The sequence below is a fragment of the Coturnix japonica genome, chromosome 14 (genome assembly GCF_001577835.2).
Source record: "Coturnix japonica isolate 7356 chromosome 14, Coturnix japonica 2.1, whole genome shotgun sequence".
NCBI lineage: Eukaryota > Metazoa > Chordata > Aves > Galliformes > Phasianidae > Coturnix > Coturnix japonica.
In genome coordinates this window covers 300,185-318,183 of record NC_029529.1, presented here as the reverse complement: position 1 = coordinate 318,183, position 17,999 = coordinate 300,185, and the positions used below count along the sequence as shown (strand labels likewise).

Sequence of the window (17,999 nt, the reverse complement as noted above, 5' to 3'; positions counted from 1 at the left end):
TAACATTTTCAAAATTATCCTTTTTTCCTTAATGAATTAGAGAAAAGTACCACTTTGATGCTTAATGAAATATTTAATTTTTCTTACTGTTTTATCTTTCCTAAATAAATTCAGAATCTCTCACTATCAGGTTCTAATTAAATTCCTTTAACATCCTCTTTGGTGTTTCAAGAACATTCTCTAAAATGAGCATCATGCATCTGAATTAAAATCTGAGCGTAAATTACTAACATTTTTATATTAATAATTATGAGGCTAAACAAGCAGTCAGAACAGATTAAACATCACTGTCTTTAACAGTGAATGAGTTGGTTGCGAAAGAAATGCATCTTTAGATGCTAAGTTCTATGGGAAATCGCTTCCAGCATGGAAGGTTTGGAGCTGTAATACTTATCACCACAGCTGTAGTTTTATTAATTTTTAAAAATCTATTAAAAAAAAAGAATTCTAAAAAAGAATTCTGTCATCAATTTGCTAATGCTTTTTAAGTTCTACTGGACACCATAATATCAGTTGAAGTCAATATCTAGAATTTAATTGAAAGTGGTTTAAAAAGTGGTCTCAAGATGCTTGTGACAAAGCAGCATACTGTTTTTAACCTCAAACAGAAACTACGTTAAAAAAAAAAAACAACAATATTTTGACATGGCTTATGATATGATTGTGCTGTGCCCTTTTTCTTAGATTATCATTTCTGTAAAGTATGTAATTTACAACTCAAGTTTTTCATTGTCCAAATGTAACACTAAGTAGTCCTCTTCCAGGGCTAATCTTAGCCTACTGGCTTTTAGGTCAGCAACTTAAAGACCTAAATTATTATTTTTTTTAATAGCATCATTGTGCTTCATGGGTAGATTATTAATTGGTTAAATGAATTTTTGCATACTAGTGAAAACTAAGCTTTCAATTCGAAACAAATTCCCCACTCCTATTGAACACTGTTCCTTTCGTCTGCCACAACACTGTAGTTTCTTGTGAATTAAGTACACTGTCCAATTAAGCTGGCCATTTTATTCTCCCTCATTCTTCACTGTCTCAGAACAGTCTATAAGCAGTACTGCTTTACTTCTCTTTCAGTCACAGTGCTTTTTTCTTGGCTGGAAATTTATTAGTCTTCTCCATCTGTTTGCTCATAAGACATGGCTAGAGCCTTGTCCTTAGACATCAACTTTTCTACCTATAGTTTGTCCTTCTGAGAGAGGAGGTAACAGCTAATTAACATTTATGTAGAATTAGTCCAGTTCCTTTGGTCTGGACTGTATATAATCAGGTCTGTAAAAGCATTTTACTGTAATCAAACAACCTAGATAGCAATAAGGCAAAGCATAAAGTTTTTTGCTCAGTCCTTTGCATTTTGCATCCGTTCATTGGAACAATGTTCTTAATACTGTTTTGAAGCCCCTATCAGCAGAAGTATGTTATTACGTAATACCTGCACATTGTCTGTGACTACCTACTCATTACTATTCAAGTAAATTAGTTTCTAATTTGTGTACTCCAGGAGCTTTGTGTTTCAAAGACAGTAGTTCACCAAAGTTTCTCAGTAAGCCTGTATGCTTATTTCCAGGGAGCAAAAGCAGGAGTTATGCTTAGACAATGCAGTGCAGTGAACCATAAATTTGTCTGTATCAGATTATGTTTACTTTCTTATGCTAAACATAATCAATTTGCTAAAGATCTCTGCAGTAAACAACAAGAAAGTTATATTCACAAAGGATGAAGAAGACTGGGAAAAAAAAAATCTTGCAAATTCTAACTGCATTTACACAGAGTCAAATTAGTGATGGTTTCACAGAGAAACAGGCTGAGCTTCAGATTACAGCCACAGGTGATACATGGGAATACACAATATGATATGTTTATTCCAGTATGTAAGAACTTTGGAAAATACCCTCTTCTTTATATTTTAATTGTCCAGTGCAAAGAAATAAAAAATAAAATTAACTTATCATAGGGCGTCAGTTTTAGAAATATCGTAGCTTTGTTTTCAGCACTAGCATTTGTAATGAGCAAGCGGCCAGAACAACTGACAATCAAATACAGCAGCACAGTATTCCCTTTAAGAAGAGGAAAAGTTGTTTTAATCATGTGTGCTGCAAATCTTTGGCTAGTATTAAAATGGGCTATTTTGATACTGTGCAACATTTTGTGTTAAATTAAAAATGAAGAAATAACCCGTATGTCGAACTAACTAAAAGCTAGCATTTCACCTTAGTCTCAAATTGGCTTCCCTTTAAAGTCAGTTCAATCCCTGGATTGTGCATGAATGCTTTAAATATCTTAGTGCAAGACGACAGTAACTGAGCTTTTACTGGTCATTAGGAAAAGTGGCTGTGGACAGCTCTAACATAAGTGTTACTTTCTGCCATCATAAAATATGAATTAAAAATAATACCAGCAATCATCTTCCAGAAATAAGTATATAGCTAGAAAGGCTCCTAAATCCTGATGCTCTGGTTTTATAATCCCAAGTTTAATAAATTGCTGACTTCTAACACAGCACGTAGAAAAAAAAAATCTTGAATGCTTCTGCTCTGTTAAGATCTGTGAAAGTTAAATAGAGGTGAATAAAACTGATCTCAAATTCTCCAGCAATACTTGCTTTTGGTTTTGTTTTTAATATAATTTACAAATGCTTTTTAAAAATTGTGTTTAATATGCCATGCTAGGGAACTCAAATGTGGTAATTCTAGGTAGATAACTGCTGCTTGTTTACAAAGCACTATTCCATTCTAATGACATAAAATAATAGAAAAGAAATCCTAAATAAAGCACATTATCACGAGAAAATTATGGCAACTAACAACCACTAAGGACAAAGCAGCTTTCACTAATAAATGTCGAAGCTGTCTAGATTTACCTGGGCACAGGAAAGAAAATCTTTGTTTATTCAGGAGCCAAGGTACATCCAGGATCAAAGGGCACTCCAAGATGCTGAAAAGAAATTTTACTTTGGCCTTCCATTGCACTATTGATTTTGGCAAATAGCTATGCTTACAAGTCTTTGTTCTCCGGTAATAAACAGTCCAAAGACAGAAATACACAAATTTTCACTATCAGAGGTGAAGCAAAGTTTGTCATTTTGACACAGCATGAAGGGACACATCAAGAGTGGGTTGGCAGTACCAACAAGATGTTTTCTCAAGAGGGCAATAGAGAAAATTAATATTCGAATCAGAATATTTTTAATAATGTTGGGCCCTCAATAGTTTGTCTTCAATATTTTTGAAAGTTGCATATGGAAATAGTACATAATGCCTAAGAGATTACTCCTGCCCTCTTCATATCTACAGCCCAATGTGAAAAGTACATTAGTATCAAATTTTTATGTTTCATTTTGAGATTGCTAAGTTACCATTTCCTACCTACTAGCTAAGAGAACTTAAAAAATATATATTGAAGTGTCTGATGCTGTAAGTTTGTAGTACTTCATTTTCTCTGTATACAAAAAGAGCTGGAACAGAAGTTCAGTGAAAGCTGTGCTTGAGCTTTGCTAATTTACTTCTTAAAAATACACCAAGAAGCCACTTTTCCAGCACTAGGAGTAGGTAATGCTGAAATGAGAAAGTTTCTGTAAGTAATATCTGCACTCTTACAGTGTTTCAGAACTCCACATTAAAGTTTCATATTGCTAAGACACTGGGCTTAGGAAATTTCTCTAAATAGCTCTTCTTTCCAAAGCATTTTTGATGAATTTACCAGACAATATAGTGGCAACAAACAGAAAGCTACAAAGCAGATATATGTAATATTAAAAGATGCCTTGAGTAATTTCACCACTTGAAGGTCTACACCAAAAAATTGATCGACTTAATCCATAAATTTGACTAGACTGAAACAACTACCATCTTTGCTGCCTTTTTTCCAAGGTTTCTATTCATAGCAGGAATGCCTGAACTGCATCTAAAGCAGCCCTGAGACTATGTCATATATTGAAGTATACAAGGTTTTAAGCAAAATCTCAGTGTGAAGATTACAAAATTACAGATGCAATCAATATAGCAGGAATCTACTTACTTTCTGGCCCTCTTCACTAACTGAGATTCTGAATATACATTTCACATATGACAGAAACTAACCCGTTGTAACCTGATTACATGAGTATTTGGCATATTTCTGCTTGAAAACACAGTGACAGGAACAATCAGAAGGGATTGGCAAAGAAGTATAGAGCAAAGAGAGAGAGCAAGAGAGCACCTCCTCCTCAAACCACATGAGCAAAAAGTAGCAGTAAGAGCACCTTTGATTGAGAGACGCATACGTTCCTCTCAAGAAACTGTGCTTTTATAAAATTAAGAGATATAATGCTGTGGTATGCATGTTGTAATGTAGGAAATAATACAAGAATGAAGATAATAATAAAAGAATGGTGGTAATAGATAGCCAAAGGTTATCTATAGGAAAAACTCACCAATGCTGATGCCTTCAGTCTAGCTGGAAAATGCTGAGGCTGGTCACCCAATCTCCACAAAGGAGCAATCTCCAACAGAGATGCTGCTGTCATGGTGGTCAGCCCTTAAATGAAGTCTAGGAGAGGTGGAGTCAAGCTCCACCCCTTCCGGGTGCACAGATGAATTATCTTCACTTGTGCTCCCACAGCTGACCCAACACTTGCCTCAGCTGATTAATCAGAGGTTCAGGCTGTGATTACCAGTTTCCCATACACATGTACTTCCCCTTCAGAAGTGTAGAACTGCACATGCCCAGCTGGAAGTACTTTGCTGGAGAGTAGTGCAGACAGATTAGATATCAGACTTCACTAAATATGGTATCTATTAGACATCACAGCTTTAATTTTCTCCTGTTGTCCTGTAACCATGCACATAAGAAATCACCATCGGCCTTTACCACTAAACAAATACCAGGAGTGCACGCAGCACATGAATCTTCTCTTTCTCCCCCTGTTTTTATGATGTTCCCCAAAAAGAAGGGAGCAGTACAATCTCACAATAACTACCATATTTCCTTTGAAGCCCCAAGTTGTAGTTTTGATTTATCTTCAAAAACAAATAAATAATAGCAAATACAAAACAAAAATATTATTTGAAACTCAATAGTTTCTTCTTGAATTTCCACTAGAGGGAAAAAAAAAAAAAAAAAAAAAAGAAGAAATTGAAAACTACATACAACTTCATGCTCTCCAGGAATGTATTTAACTACTGTACGAGTGGCGATGATAACGAGACCACCACTAGATGATACCCCAGTGGGACTACTTTCTTTTTGGGTGTTACAGATGTATAATACATCTTGTTAAATCTTGTTGTAAACTTAGCCATTTTTATTTTGGTATTTAAAAAACAAAGAATAAGGAATAGGTTGATGTGCTTAACAAAAATATCAGTTAGAGACAAAGATTCAAAAGAGTCAACCAAGACAGTAAGGTAATAAACAAAGGCAGGAACTCATTTTTACACATCAAAATGATTTTCTGTAAGCACTGCACTTTTTCTACCAGATCTAGGTATTTCTAATTCTGAGATAAACTATTTCTAATTTGCCAGAACCTTTGTATCGTACATTCGCATTTGACATCCACCAATATCATTTCATAATAATAATAATGCCGTTATTATGCAACTTACGTAAATTATTTGGAGGAGGTCTTGTCTCCATGTTTTCATAATGTTGCACATGTACTACAATGTTGAGATCTCTTTCCATATGATCTGTTGTACACGGACCTTGTGGTCGCATCACATCAGCAAGAGCCCTGAAAAACAAACAAAATTTCAGAATAAAACTGTTGGAAAATTTCTTAAGTTATTTGCACTATAGTCCAGGTGCGTTGTTTCTGTTTGGGATACAGTCTATCATGTCTACCTGAAAAAACAGTTCTATTCGCAGCAAAACCGGGAACTCAGATTAATCATGAGACTTCACACCTAAGACTTCATCTGTCTTTACTCCACAGAAACATAATTTAAGCTTGTTGAGACTTGCCAAGTTCTTCAATTGCCTGTTCTTGATGACATTGCCATCACAGTCAAACTGAGCAGGTCTGTCAGAGTCAACTCTTTTTAAACATGCAGCTGCATAGAGCACCACACAATGCAGTGGCCTAGATCATTTTCAATGAAAAATGTTAACAAAGATGAAAGGTTTAAATATAATTTTCTTGTAGCAATCCAGTAGGCATGACACCATACACAATCAGGGATTTGAGCTTTCTCAATTCAGAAAGTCAGCTAAAAACATCTTTTCTCACTTCTTTAAGAGTGACCTCATCATTACAATAGAGCAAAGCTGTTGTGGTAACATTGCTGGAAAAAGGATGAAAGCTTTGCAGCAGCTCTGTGCAAGCAGAAAGAGTCCTCACAGTATGGCCAGGCCCAACTTGAAGCTAAGCGTGGGGGTTTTCTGCAGCACTGCAGGCAGTAATTTTATGTGACACCGTGGCTCATCCCACATTTGCATAGTTTCTGTGGACTCGGTCCACTGTCAAACAACCTGCCCTGTGTAAATCGTGTAGGTAAGAATGCAGACATGTATCAGCTATGTTTTAAGTTCCAAACATCTCCCTCTCTTATTCTAGGCCATGGAGTTTCACCATTGACTTCACTAGGAACAGGGTTAGCCCCTAGGTTTGCATCACACAACTACCTGCTGAACCACTGTGCCGCAAATATAACCAACCCACCTGCAGAAACCATTCCTTTCGGCAATGGAAACACTCACAGGGTCTTACCAGTGTCTTTGGAGCTCCATGCAAAATGGTACATCACTGACCGTTATTTGCTTCCTCCATTTTTCTTACTGTTAATTTTTAGATGCCTTGAACTGCTTTTTGAAGGGAACAAATGCATCTTCCAAGGACTGTGCCTAGTTTAGTTTAATTTACTGCCAGATTATACAGTGTCCCAGACACTGCATCAAGTTTATAAACTAATTAATAAAAATAATAAATGCCCACTGGTGAAATTTGCAACAGGTACCACCTAGCTCCTGCACTGTGGTTCCATTACATGATGATTTCTTGATCAAGGAGCACTGTACTTTTAAATATTAAATAGCTGTTTCATTTAAGATACAGAGAGGACTTCTAAAATACATATCACTCTCTGTTTGCAGGAACACTGATGACTGATATTGATGTTTCCATCTGCTTAGGGCTAGCATCGTGTTATTAAATACTATTTACAGTTGTGATCAACATGTTACAGAATTCTCTTAATGCTGTAAAAGGTCAGAAGACAGTAACCAAATGATTAATGGTATCAGAGCAGTGCTTCCATTTGAAGCAATGCTTATACAGCAGAAACTGCAGAGCTGGCCTACATAGCAGAATAATAAAAATTCACAAAGAGAGATCTCACAAGGGTATGCAGAAAAAGATGCAAAAAGAAAGCACTAAATTGCAAAAGACAGTTGAGAATAACAGGAACCAAAGCTATCAATACATAGTCAATTTATGCAATACAGATTTATTTTTAAAAATTGACATCAAGATGTCATTACTTTTTTTTTTTTTTTTTCTCCAAAGGCAGGTGGGCACATTTCTGAGAAGAAGCACAAATCAAAGTTCCTAACTTCATCATGGGCGTTAAAATTGTGTAAACCTGTGATACAGCGCAGTATTTCCCAGCCTTGTGAGAGCAGGTTTTCTGAAAAGTTTTCTTCATTGCCCTTAATATGACGTTGAATGTTGTTAACTACAGGCTTTAAATGACAGCAGATTAACTACTGACTGACTGTGAAGATACCAAATGAGTTTTCTACTGCTTTAGTGTGGCTTTTTTTCAGCCAAGTTTTAAGGAATTAGCTATACAAATATGTCAAGGAAAAAGGAACTTCTTGTCAAGTTCTATTTTTAATGATTTTGAATGACACAGCACCTATGTTTGTACTACATTAGCCAAAGTTACAGAGTCTTCCCAGGGCAGAATAGCTCATATAACAAAAGGCTTGCCTTGATCTTCCACTGATGTCAGGGAAAGTTAAAAATGTGTGGCAGCTCGTATTACTAAAGCACAAAGGCAATGCAGTTACCTGTTGTTTTTTTTCCTAGGGATTTGCCCATATAGAGTTTTGTGTACATAGGGTACACAGCAGTATCCTTGAACAGATGCTTGCTTCAAAAAATACTGCAGAGGCCAACAGACTTTGTGCATTTCTTACCTGAATATCAAACTACAAAGTAGGTCCTACTAAAAAGTGATATGTGTGGAGAGGCTTTATTCACACCATTGCTATATATAATGATTTTTAAAGGAAATCTAAAAGGTAGCGATATCTAAGTCCTATATATTGATATATTGACATTGACTGCAGTTTTACAGAAGTGGAAAAATGTTACCTAAGTATGGCTCAGAGCTATCGAACTGTCGCAAGATTTCTTCTGCCATAAGATTTTTCTCTTTGGATATATAATATTATTTTCAGATGTTACAAAGCATGTGGAGCCAGCCATTTCCTTTACGGTTGTAAGGCTGAGAAAGCTGAAACACAAGTTATTTCATGAAAGGTCAGTTGTTATAATTTGCCTCCAAAATCCATGTTAGGTAGGCCGAATTTAGATTTAGGTTTAAATCCATAAGGGAAATAATTTCACATGTAGGATTCAGCATCTTGGCAAGTCAGACTTCTGTTGGCCCCAGGTACATGCCTTTTGAATAATCAACTAAAGACTTGACTTCGGAGCTTAGCACATTGAGAAGGATAAAAAATCAGATGGCTCTTAATTTTCAGAAAGCTGCTAACAGGCTACCAGAAGCACTGCCTGGGAGAGAAAAAAAAACAACAAAAAACAAACAAACAACAACAAAAAAAAACCACACACAACACCACCAGAACAGGAGCTAGAGAGTACAAGTGTAAATACTGTTCATTCAGTTCTGGGTCCGTATGCACATTCTCCATGAGGATTAGGGAAGAAGACAAAGGTGTAGTTTTATTTACAGAAAAATCTGCTCCGTGGAACGCAAACTTTTGCCTATTCTACACACTGTCAAGAGAGGATTCACCATTTTACAGAGCTCCACTGATGCAAGTCTTAAGCAGCAAGCACGTGCTGCCCTTGTAAGCAACAAAGCTTCTAGGTATCCTTCAGGAGGCAGATTGTTTCTTTTTCCTTTGAGGCACTGTACTGCCACATGCAGTCCTTCTGCCATATCTGATAACATACACCACCTTATTCTCTTAAAAGGCATTTGGGTAAAGGAAGAATTACTCTGCTTAGTTCCTTAACACGGTAGCTGAGGAAACATCTCCTTTTAACATCAAGTAACAAATTTAAAGAGGAAAATTATATAAACAGTGTATTATCATATGATGTCTAAAGGAAAATATATGATTCAGTTCATACCATACTTCCTTCCCTACCTTCATCTTCCATATTTAAGTTCCATCCCAACAGTAAGAGTGTTCTATTGAAAAGCAAAAGAAATAAATTGTCAGCAGCTGTACACTTGGCCTTTTTTCTTAAAAGGAAGTGACTTCTTTTTGCTAAATAGCCTTGCTCACTGGGTTTTGATGTAGATTTTTGTTTGCTTGTTTGTTTTAGTTATGGGTTGTTTTCACTACATTTCCCCGGTGTTATTTCATTGTGGAGTATTTCAGGAAAATTCAGTGAAATAAATAGAGTGTTCTTGGTTTGTTTTGATATAGAAGTAAACAAAATATAATGAGAGGTTATAGAAACTAAGCTCACCTACTCTGTGAAGTTTCTCTAACATACACAAGTGTCTTGCTACAGTAGCAGATCCACTGACTGCAAGATGAAATGATGCAAAGAATTACTAAGCATGGCACAGACCTGTCTCTGTTTACAAGCACTCTTGTGTGCAGGTCTCTGTTCATGTTTCTTAATAGCAAATAAAAAAGTGGAAATACACAATTTACACCAGTTGTATCCTGTTCACTTAAAAAAAAATAAATAAATAAAAAATCAGCCCTTATAAAAAAAGTCAGTTTACATCATCCATCATCTTATCTGATAAACAGTACTAGCCTTTATTTAAGTGAATTTGTTCATAAGAATTAAAAGAATTCCAGTAATTCCTGTACCTGTGGGGTACGGAAGAGAAAGGAGACAATCTTAGCAACAGAAATAGATAACAAATCCATCTCTGTATGTTTTTTGCTGCCAGCCAAAATGGAGTAACACATTTCTGATTTGGCCTACCTAACACCCTCAGTGCATTACATCTTTGCTTTTTAATAAGATTTGCTACAGAAGAAAAACATAAGGGGTTCTAGTTTTTATTTGGCTTTGTTGTGTTTGTTTTTTTATTTTAATTAGTATTGCAAAAGAAAGTGAATACAAATACAGACTAGATATTATTTTAATTTCTGGTACTATTAGTGATTTAAACAAATTATTTCTTGAGCACTGCAACTTCTTTTTCAGAGTACTAGTAGTGTACAATGAGGATGGAATAATTTAGTTAAACAAACAGTTGAGGACAAAGGGGTTACTTCAGTTCTTCACTAAATGAACAGATTTTTAGATTGCCCAAAGGATTTACAAATTAATTCCTTTTACAAGTGATGCCATAGTAGACCCGCCCCACACAGCTGTGAGTGTAATAACTTTTGGGGAGGGAAAAAAAAAAAAACAAAAAAAAAAAACCCAAACCCATAGCGCTGCTTCATCAGAACATGACTAGCTATTATGTGCAGTGAGTGGGTGACTGTTTTTCCATGTGATCATGACTTTCAAAGTTGCTATAATCCTTATCTGAATGTTTTCACGGTGAGGAAGGTACAAGATCTCAGACAATGTTAAGTAATTAGGATAACACATGACCTTTCTAAGAACCACTTCAGAAGCCAAATCTTTATGCACACACAACAGAGAATATTTTCTGGTCCCTTGTAATACTATTTCCCAGAATATCAGAAGACAGAATATCATTTCAGAATACTTAACACCTGTACTTTAGATAGCAAATACAAAGAGTTTCTTCAGCAAATATTTCTGTTAGTAGAAGTTGGATCTGTTTAAGCCAGGTATAAGCAGGGATAGCTACACCTTTGCTTTGTCCTGTTTTTTGTTAGAAGCTTTGACTTACTGCCTGCACGAAGACACCACAGAAACAGACTGAATCATATGAGAGCTTTTCACAAACAAGCTTCAGCCCCTTAGTTCAAGGGTAAGATTTTAAGTCAATTGGGATTCACATATTCTGTCTCAGTTTTGTAGTCTGAATATTCAGAATGTCTAAAGGATTAATACGCCTTGCTCAAAGAAAACTGACTTTGCAGAATTGCCACTGACACACAGTATTGAATTGACTGAAATTTGTGATGTGCTGTTCTCAGTAGTAACTGTATCAATCAGTTTATGAATAGCAAATAATTGTTAGTGAACAGATAATGCCTTTGCAGGAGTATTTTTGGTGGCTTTTTCCTGTTCACTCCACGATAAGCAGCCATGACATGGCTCCAGGTATTGAGTTGATTTCTTGTGCTGTATTTCAGAGTAAGACTTTTCATCTAAGCTTTAACGACTGTGAACTACATCATCACCAGGGCAAGGGGAATCTTTCTGCCTTACTGCATGTCCAGTAGAAGGCATCATTTTAATTGCATTTCATTTCTAAAGTTGCCCAAGACACTGGAGTTGGTTTAGGCTATTTAATGAAGCAATTTCCTTTTTTAATGCCTTTCCCCCCTATCTGCTTTACTTTCATGTGCCCGGGATTAGCATTAAAAAAAAAAACAACAGACAGACTGCAAACTTGGCACGTGTTATGCCTTGATTTTGAACTGCTACGACAATCTTGGTTTGGAATATGTTGTTTAAGACACTGGGCTCAGTCCTGAGCTGCCCATCTGCCTATCCACCACTAGGCAGTCTGTATCTGGAGTAGACAGAAAACAGCATGCCTAACTCTTGGTGGGGGAGGTTCTCATTGATGTAACTCAGCCATTGCACAGCGGACATAGAGTGTAACACACAAATAGGTGACAAGATCTTCATATTATGTTTTTAACCTTCCAACAGCAACTGAAAAACATTAAGAAATTCTACATTAGCATTTCCTTTTTGTCTCCCGGATCCCTTCTACCCTGGCTCATTTTCACAGTTCAGGCATTTTACAAATAGCTCACACACTTTCAGAGGCTGGGGGAGTAGAGAAAGCCATGCCAAAACCATTTTGCAGCTGGAAGGGGAGAGTGAGATGACATCTGTTTACATCTTCAGTTGAGAAGTTAAAAACATTTTCCAGGCTTCAAAACAGTTGGAAGAGAGAACCTACCAGGCTTCCTATAATCCACTGTTTCTGCTTTCAGGCTTTTTCTGCTTTCCTATTCACATACAATGTATCTGAGAAGACTTGCTGGATATTACTGGGGAGAGGGTCCAATGCTGCAGATAAATTGACTACTCTGTGTGTACACTCCCCTGTTACTTCTATCCTTCCTCTGTATGCATGCACTATGATAACTATTGGTTTGGGGAACCACAGAAGCCCTGCTTTCTGAAGTTGGTCTCCTCAGTTACCTTGCAGGGGAACAAAGCCTGCCTGGCTAGATAGACATATTGTTTAGCAGGAACTCGTGGAGTTTTTAACGTTTGTTTGGTTTTGGTTTTTTTTTGTTTTGGGTTTTTTTGTTTGTTTGGAGAGGAGCAATGGGGGAAGGGACCCTGCACCCTGGCACCCAACCTTACCTGGACATGTGCTCCCGCTGAGGTCTGTGCGCCTTCTCCAGCCCTAGTTTGGTGAAGATTCCCACCAGCACCATAACTGCCACAACCCCACAGATAATGTAGACGATGAGGTTGGTTTTATCCCTGGTGGGGTCGTGCAGAGGGTCATCTATGCGGGAAGGAGGCTTCCCAGTGTTCATCCACAGCGGCGTCTCATAGTTCGTGCAGGTGCTTTGATCCAGTCTCGTCTTCTTGAACTTGCAGCAAAATCTGAAGCCACAAGTGCCACAGCAGAAAATGAACTCCCCCGAACTGCAGTTAAAGGGGGGGTCCCACTGCCCCATCACATCGAAGTAGCCCCTGCAGAAGTCCGGCGTGGGAGGTGGCTCGGAGGGATCCAGTTGTTCCCCAAGGCTGGAGTGGTTTCCTCCCGAGAGCACCACGAAGCTCCCCAGCTGCTGGCCAGCTTTCTCCTGAGCCCGACAAACCAGCGTTAGCAAGTCCGCCACCAAGTAGCCGAACAGCAGCCGAAGGAAACCTTCCATTCCGCCTCTCAGCCCCGGCTCAGAACCGTCGCCGCCGCTCGAGTTGCTGGATGCTGCGCCACGCCAGGAGCTGAACATAAAGGGCTCGGTCAAGGGCCGGGCGCGCCTCAGCCCGCGCTCGCCTTCAGCACTACGGACCCCGGGTGGCGCCGCAGCCTCGCGCCTCCCTGCTCCGAGGAGCCGAGCAAGCGCGCAGCACTTGTGGAGCGGGGAGCGCGGAGAGGGAGCGCACGGGAGGAGGAGGAGGAGGAGTGCGGGGGGGGGGTGGAGGTGCGGCGGCAGCGCGGGGCAGCGCACAACAGCGGGCTGGGAAGAGGGGCGTGGGGCGGGAGAGCCGGGGCGAGGCCGCTGCAGAGGGAAGGAGCGGAGCGGGGACCGCCTCGCGCCGCCTGGTGCCGATCGCGGGAGCCGGGGCGCCCACTTTCCGCTCTCGCGTAGAGCCCGGCGCTGCCCCTCGCACGACTCCCTCGCCCGGCCCCCGGTGCCCGCAGAGCCCCGCCCGGAGCCGGGCGAGCCGAGGGACAGAGTGCGGCCGGACGGAGCGGCACATAGTCCACGGGGAAGGGCTGCTCCACAGCAAGCGTGAGTGCGAGGCGGCCCAGCCTAATCGCCACGCTGCCGGCGGACGCCTGGACACCGTGAACCGAGCATAGCCCCTTTCCCCGGGCACCACTTTGGCCCGCTCCCACGCAGCCTCCCCAAGGGGCTTCACTCGCGCCCAGCAACCCCCCGAAGCGCCCGTCCCCCACCATAGATCCCTTACATAAGAGACTTCCCGCTTAGGTGGGCGCTCCCTACAGGTGCGTCTTCGAAAGCGCGGGAGCGCCTCCTCTCCCCTCCTGCGCGCTGCGCTGCGCTGGGGGTACCGGCCGGACAGGGCGGGGGGCGGCGCCGGGCGACTGCGGTGTCGCTCCCCCTGCAGCGCGTCGGGCTCCAGGCCCAGGTGCGCACCAGAGCGCGGGAGGAGCACTCCGCTCCTGCGCGTCGCAGTGTGGTCGGAGCTTCACGCACCTGTGAGGGGCGGGCGGGTCCTGGCGGGGCGGTGTGTGCGGGGCTGTGACTCCGCTACAGCGCGGACGTGCCCTGCTCTCAGGTAGCGTCCGTTACTCGTGCTGCGTGCCTTACAGCGGGGCCACGCGTGTGGCTGCTAAACGTGAGCTATCCCTGCGCTTCCTTAGTGAGAAATCTCGTTATGATGCCGGTCGGGCCGGATCCTGGGGACGCAGTAAGGTTGTCTGTGAGACACTGAATTAAAATAACTTCCCCAAACAGAACGCTGACTCTGGGAGAGTTTTTAGCTATTCGTTCCCCATCCCTGCTACTTGACTCTGTCATCCCCGCCGTATGCTTTGGCAGCAACCTGCACAAACAGCAATACTCTTATCCTGAATGCTATGCTGCCACCAGATGTAGGAAACAAGCCCGTTATGGCGTGATTTAGCAGTATGTGCTGGGGTTACAAGCAGCTTCCGTGCTCCTCAGGGAGACATCTGGGTGGCCTCAGCTCAGGGAGGGGGGGCTGTGCGGCCGCTGCTCTCCAGGAACATGGGCCAGGCTCCTGTGGAGTTGTGAAACAGTGAATGATGGAGAGGTGAGGCAGAGGACAAAGCAGACGTTTGGAATTGGAGAGGGCTGTCGTTAGCTAATTGTGATCCTTTGCTTTCTCTTAAAAATAGACTCCAAGTACAGTGTGATGATTCCACCGAAGGGGTTGGCAGGAAGCCTTTCTGCAGCTCAGAAATCCCCTTTATTCCTCAGCAGAGAAAATCAATTGGTCTCAGCCAAACCAGCCTCTTTGTTAATATTTAATTCTTAAAACCTCCACCTCATCAACATCCCCTTTCAAGTCTCCTCTGAAATCGTATCATTCCTCTCTTGCGTATACTTCACTCTGCTGTTATTTATTATTTAACACTTTGTAATGCATTTTGAGCTGAAAGTACTGAAAAAAAAAAGTGAATCATACTGTTGTATCTGTAGATATTTAAGGGCCAGTCTTGTCAGGTATATAAAATTATACAAGTTTCCCTGATGCTGAAAAGCTGCTTAAATATTTTGCATGATTAGTGCTATGCATGTGTAGAAATAATAGCATCAAGAAATGATTTATTTTGTGGGCCATTAATCCTGAGTGCCTGTGGTATGAGTTCCTTGTTTTGCTAAGTTCCTGGGGATTTCCTTAAGCATTTTGCAACAGCAACAAAGGCACAGTATTTAGGCTAGAATCTAACATCTGCTGGACTCAGTTCCATGAGATCAGGATCTGACTCTAAATGGCACGTCCTAGGAAATCGAGCTCAGAACTGGGGAAAAAAAAAAAAAGAGGGAGGATTCGAAAAGGGGGGTGGGGGATTCAAATCTTGAAAAGCAGTGTTTCCTGTGACACCATAAGACCTATTGAGCTCAGAACCCATAAATCATATTACCCTAATAAATCATAAATTACTCTAGTTATGCTCTATGTTCCTGTTAATAATCTTAACAGTACAGTTATTCTCACTGTGTTATGTCTTAAAATTTTAAGGGCGAACTAGACTTATCCTTGACTAGACTGTGAGCCCTCCCCCCGCCTTTTTTTTTTTGTTTCTTTGTTTTTGCCTGCTGCAATGTATTATAATGCTTTCGCAGTGTGCAGTTGTCAAAATATCTACATGATCAAAATATATAATCACCAAGCATAACAGTGGAAATAACAAAACTAAAACTGAGAGAAACAGGCTTTTCATACAGTACTGGGTCATTGTATGATTTTCTAAAGTGTTGGGTTTTTTTTCAATTAAAACTTTAAATAAACTTTGATTTCAGTTGTCTTTATCAAGCTGAGAAAAACAAAAGATTTCACAATATAGCATCAATTTATAGTATATGTCTAGAAGACAAACTTTTGTCACTGGACTGAAGTGAGTAATAATTATTTCTGTTTTCTGTAGTTTAATCGCATAACTAATGTATTTTGCCTCTGGAACAATTGAGAAGATGAAGTTTCAACCCACAGAACATGTATTTATTTAAGCACATATCCACTTAGTTAAGCGAAGTACTTAACTGTAGGCACAGACCTTACACAAAGCACATTAGTCCTCTATTCTACTTCTCTATTTTCAATGAGACTTTCACATGTGGATCAATGGCAATGGTGATTGATCAATTTTAATCTAGAAAATAGGTTTCCGGTGGGACATATATAGTGTTGTATAGTCACTGAATACTGAGGAAGAATACTGAACAATTAAAACATAGAGCAATTGCAATGATCATGCTTAAAATTCACTATTTCATTTTGTAAATAATAATAATCATCTTCATGCAACCTTTGAGTATTTCCCAGGCAAAGATTGCAAGCTAGAGTGAATGGTCCTTTGCCAAGCACTGAGCCACTGGAGTCTTTGAGTCAATCATTAATTCCAGAGAAATGTCATATAGTTCAATCATTATTAATAGGCTCTCCATAAACAGTAATATCTGTCAGAAAAGACATCTAGATGGGCCTGATCTCAGCAGTATTGATATTAAGAGTATTTTGTGATAAGCAGTTTCTTGTGGAATTAGGAAGTCAATGTCTGCTTCCTACATGTTTATTTTGTACTGCAATGCAATATTTGGATGTATAGACACGAAATGTATTATGACTGGAAAACAAAACAGATGATAATTATATGAGACCAAGTGGCAGAATACTTACAAGTAGTAGTTTTTAAAAGTATATTTAAAAAGAATGGAATGGAATGGAATGGAATAGAACAGCTTGAATGTGTCTGCTGTGGAGAAATAAATTAATATGAGACATACAAATTAGCCAACATGAGATGGAGAAGCAACAAAATGCATTTAACAACATCTTACAAACATTGCACATCATACTGAGTACTTCTTTAGTTACTGTCAACAAAATACAGCTTGCACATAGCAAAGGGATCACCAGCAAGAGAATTTACTAAGCCATGAGGTGCATCATGAATGAAAAATCATTATTTGTTTTCACAGCTTACTGAGGAGGAAAAGAGTTTATTGCAATTCTACAGTGTAGCGATTACATATTATCACCTAACATTTTTCCTGGCCATCTTATTGTAAAACCAATGCCAAAGTAATTGTATGTGTTGAGGTGGGGAGGGGAACATTAACAGTGTTTAAGTTTGAGGGGATTTAATGAAATTCTGACAGTTCTTGTAGCCTCAGTTTAACTCAAAAGAATTAGTTCAAATCAGGAAAGGAAAGGGAAGGGAAGGGAAGGGAAGGGAAGGGAAGGGAAGGGAAGGGAAGAGGAGGGAAGGGAATGGGGAAGGGAAGAAAGAAGGGAAGGAAGAGGAAGGAAAGAAAATAAAGAAGGGAAGGAAGGGAAGAAGGAAGTGAAGGGAAGGGAAGGAAGGGAAAAGGGAAGAAGGAAGCAGAAGAAAGAGGGGAAGGAAGGGAAGAAGGAACGGAGAAAGTATGAAAGGAGAGAAGGAAAGGAAAGGAAAAGAGAAAAGGAAAAAGAAAAAGAAAAAAAAAGAAAAAAGAAAAAAGAAAAAAAGAAAAAAGAAAAAGAAAAAAAAGAAAAAAAGAAAAAAAGAAAAAGAAAAAGATAAATTTAGAAGCAAATAGAGTACTTTAAATGTAGAAGAGGCAACACATGCATGTATACCAATAAGGGTCTTCAGTGTTCATCAGCAAAAAGTTCCAAAATGTCACTAGAGCTTTCAGCAGCTTGGACTGAAAAATTAATTGTGCCCTCAGGTTTGCCTGTTCCAAAGCTATTCCTCTAATTTTGAACAGGGAAAACTGCCAGTCATTTTCTCTCTTTGGCAGGAATTGATGTTGTTGTGAACTGTAACAATATTGCCATAGTACTAGTGTTTCCTACTTGTTTCAAATTAGGT

General features: G+C 39.7%; 1 protein-coding gene across 2 annotated transcripts in view; it reads right to left on the bottom strand.

Annotated features, from left to right (window-relative positions):
• The window catches only part of SHISA9 (shisa family member 9), a 170,733-nt gene extending 156,631 nt beyond the window's left edge, over window positions 1-14,102 (bottom strand). Inside the window, exons 1-3 of one of the 2 annotated variants that reach the window (XM_015876445.2) lie at window positions 13,904-14,102; window positions 12,617-13,210; window positions 5,586-5,713 (exon numbers count right to left, since the gene is read on the bottom strand). In XM_015876445.2, the coding sequence (XP_015731931.1) occupies window positions 5,586-5,713; window positions 12,617-13,140 (652 nt within the window). In that variant the 5' untranslated portion in view covers window positions 13,141-13,210; window positions 13,904-14,102. Of the gene's footprint in view, window positions 1-5,585; window positions 5,714-12,616; window positions 13,306-13,903 lie in introns of those variants that run through there. The other variant, XM_015876446.2, reaches the window with a different exon arrangement.
• Window positions 14,103-17,999: the final 3,897 nt, after the last annotated feature.